Below are 3392 nucleotides of genomic sequence, written 5' to 3' on the forward strand. Positions count from 1 at the left end.
ATGTTGTGGCCGCCTCTGTCTACTACTACTACTCTACGTGCAAGGACCGACAGTCCGTGTGCAAAACCATTTGCCTCGTCTCCAAGGACGAATATGCCTCGATCTTTCGGTTGACAATCATCAAGTTCAACAACAACAAGCGGCGCATGGTACACCAGAACCAGCGCACATCGACGCAATGGACCAAAGTCGTCTCGCTACTGCAGCCGGCGTCGTCGCTCAACTCGAGCAACCGCGTGAGCTACGTCGACGTCGGCGTGAACCGCGGCTCCCAGCTGAGGTGGAGTCACCTCCGTCGGTTGCTCTACCACTTTGCCGTCGACCTGCCCACATTGGCCAGTCTACGCAAGGACGCCCTCGCCCGCGTTCGCATCTTTGTCCTCTCGACGAACGATCCGGCGCCCGAGACGTGGTGCGAGACGTGCACAGCGTGCTGCAAGCCGATCGTCGGCTGCCGCAGCATGTGTCGAATGTGTCCCAAGACACTCTTCTTCTTCTGCAGTGCGTGTGTACAGCAGCAGTCGGCTCGCGTTCAGTCGTTTTGCAAGCACGATCCAAGTGCGTCCGTGTACGAGACGGTGACGCCACCCCGCCGGTTCTTGTTCGAAGTCGACTAGATGATGATGGACAACATGTCCTACGACGACACGGACGCTAACTACTCCGCGTATACGGCGTACTGTGATTTGCTCAAGGTTCGGAGCGACGCTCACGGACGTCCATTCCGTCGTTGTTGTTGAAGTGGGTCGTCTATTACAATAGATAAAACTATGCTAAATGAATTTCGTCCATTCCGTCGTTAAGTCGAGGATGGCACCCCATGATCTAATGCAATGATCTGCGTCATGTATGATCTCGACGTCGTCCTGCAGTGCATTGTAGAGGCACTTGCACGTTCGGGACAAATTGTGGTTATCAATGTTATCCGTGCATGGGCTATTAACTTAAGACTGAGCCCTTCCGTTCATGGACCGCGTACCGAGTGTATTTATCTAGCGATCCAGCGTTTCGAGGTTGCGATTCGGCTTTTTTAGTTGACGAGCCAATGTGTTCGGCGATTGTCGTACAGTGCTAGCACCGCTCAAGAAGCGACAATGCAGTGCCAGCGACAAGGCCTGTGATTCGCAAGTATCGATATTCAGAGGTTTATGGATTGGGTGTATTATTTATTGGGGGTATCAAGACACGTTCTCATGGACGCATCCTTCCACCAGGTCTTTCCTTGAACGCAAAGAAGCGCGGCGACGTACAATATTGTCATCGCATTCAAATCGAATTGGTCCCATTGCTAATAAGCTGCGTCGTGTCAACCCAATATGTATTCTCTTGAAAAAGATCGACATCACGTGACAGATCCCTTTGACATACATTCCTTGAAGCAGTAATCAGCGCACACCCAGCCACGCACTTGGCACTTTCCGTCCTCGCCATGCCATCGCCCGACCGCGGCGTCCGCCTCTCGTACCTGCGCCACTTTATCAACAGCCACGGCGGCGAGTCTAGCTTTGCTGGCAAGACGACAGCCCAAGTCTGCTTTGAGTTTGTCGTGCCAATGACCAAGCCAACCGAGCTCTCGCTCGTCGACCACGTCGCCAACGACCCAACGACCGCCGATTACGTCTCACCAGCCAACTGGTATGTTTCGCACGCCTGGCAGTACCTCTTCTTGGAGACTGTCGACAGCCTCGAGCGCTTCTTCGCCGACCGCGGTCTCGCCGACGACGCTGTCATTTGGTTTTGCGTCTTCAACAACAACCAGCACCTCGCGAGCTCGTACCCGTTCGAGTACTGGTCGACAACGTTCAAGAATGGTCTCGCAGCCATCGGCAACGTGGTCATGATCATGCATCCGTGGAACGACCCGATCGTGCTTCGGCGAAGCTGGTGCGTCTTTGAGGTCTACGTGGCCGTGACCATGGGCGCGCGCTTTGAGATTGCACTGGCGCGAGATCAAGAAGCCACGTTTCTCAACGACATTGCTCGTACGACGCATTCGACAAGATGCTGGCGACGATCAAGAGCGAAAACTCGGAGGCAACCGTCCCAAGTGACCGCGACGGTATTTTTGGGCTCATTCGCGCCGAGACGTCGTTCATCGCGGTTGATCGGCTCATCTTTTCGACTTTATCCAGCTGGATCAAGACGGCGCTCGAGGCCTCGATCGCATCGACGCCAACGCCTGTCGCCAAGGCAGCGCGGTGGCTCCAACTCGGCATCATCTACCAAAATGAAGTCGACCACGCCGAAGGCGAGCGCTGCTTTCGGCGCGCGGTCGCCTTGTTTGCAGAGTACCGGGGTCCATTCGACTATGATACGCTCCAGACGCAGGCGACGCTGGCGTATGCCATAGCGTACCAGCGCAAGCCTCGACGCGAGTGGGAACCGTTGAGTCTTTCGACGATCCGCGATGCCACCGAGCATCTTGGGGCGACACACAACGTGACGCTGCATGCACGGTCGAGCTACGCGCTGGCGCTCAGCTGGAACAACGACGACGTCGCGGCCTTGGCGGTTCACATGGACCTCTACGACATTTGGCGGCATCAGTACGGCATCCGCGACTGGCACACGGCGGGGACCATGAACAAGATTGGCATGTGCCACTTCAAGCTCGGCGCTCTTCGAGTTGCGGCCCGCTGGCTGCAAAAGTCCTTGCCGGTGCTGGAAGCTCACTTTGGTGTTGACCACTCGGAGACGACACAGACAACATCGTACCTCGCCGGCGCGTTCACGTACTCGGGCCAGCAGCTCAAGGCTCTGCCGCTGCAGCAACGGCTTGTCGAGACGAGCGAGCGCATTCTCGGAGCCGACAACCCCGACACAATAGTTCACAAGATGAATGCCGCGATTCTTCATATCATGGCCGGCCAGACCCGCGACGCTGCCGCGCAGCTCCTTCCGCTCGAACGCTCGCTCGCATCCCGCGCTACGCAGTCCCAGCAGCTGGCCGACCAGCTTCGCGACGGTACCGTCTATTGATCCATGCGGTTCTTGGATGCCACCATTCAATATTGTCTAGTGCGGGTCAATTTAGCAGTGGCGTATTTTCTCGACTTGGATTACGACGCCGCCATGCCCTACTATGCACACATTGTCGACTCGCATCCAGACAAAAAGTACGTGTCGCTTCTCTTCCTCTGTGCGCTCGGTGCGACACCATCGGAGACGCGCACGGCGGCACTGGCCCGCGTCCGATCGTTTGTCACGACCACCGACGACCCGGTGCCCCGAGATGTGGACTCGAAAATGCGACGTCTGCGCCGCGCTCATTGTCGGTGGCCGCGTTACGTGCACAACTTGTCTGAAACCGGAGCACGTGTTTTGCAGAAAGTGTCTGCAAGACCGCCCCGACGCCTGTTCATTCACTGTGTGCCCGCGACGCGAGTGCCACC

The 3392-nt window shown here is 56.8% G+C and overlaps 2 protein-coding genes across 2 annotated transcripts; both read left to right on the plus strand.

Annotated features, from left to right (window-relative positions):
• Nucleotides 1–146: 146 nt before the first annotated feature.
• On the plus strand, nucleotides 147–617 carry SPRG_12271 (hypothetical protein; the record flags this gene model as incomplete). The annotated part of the gene is made up of 1 exon (XM_012351260.1): nucleotides 147–617. One exon carries the CDS (start codon nucleotides 147–149, stop codon nucleotides 615–617), a length of 471 nt encoding a protein of 156 aa, XP_012206650.1.
• Nucleotides 618–1429: 812 nt separating this feature from the next.
• SPRG_12272 (hypothetical protein) lies at nucleotides 1430–2979 on the plus strand (the record flags this gene model as incomplete). Its single annotated transcript, XM_012351261.1, has 2 exons — nucleotides 1430–1962; nucleotides 2022–2979. 2 exons carry the CDS (start codon nucleotides 1430–1432, stop codon nucleotides 2977–2979), a joined length of 1491 nt encoding a protein of 496 aa, XP_012206651.1.
• Between the last annotated feature and the right edge of the window lie 413 nt (nucleotides 2980–3392).

This window comes from Saprolegnia parasitica (genome assembly GCF_000151545.1).
Source record: "Saprolegnia parasitica CBS 223.65 unplaced genomic scaffold supercont2.77, whole genome shotgun sequence".
Lineage (NCBI taxonomy): Eukaryota > Oomycota > Saprolegniomycetes > Saprolegniales > Saprolegniaceae > Saprolegnia > Saprolegnia parasitica.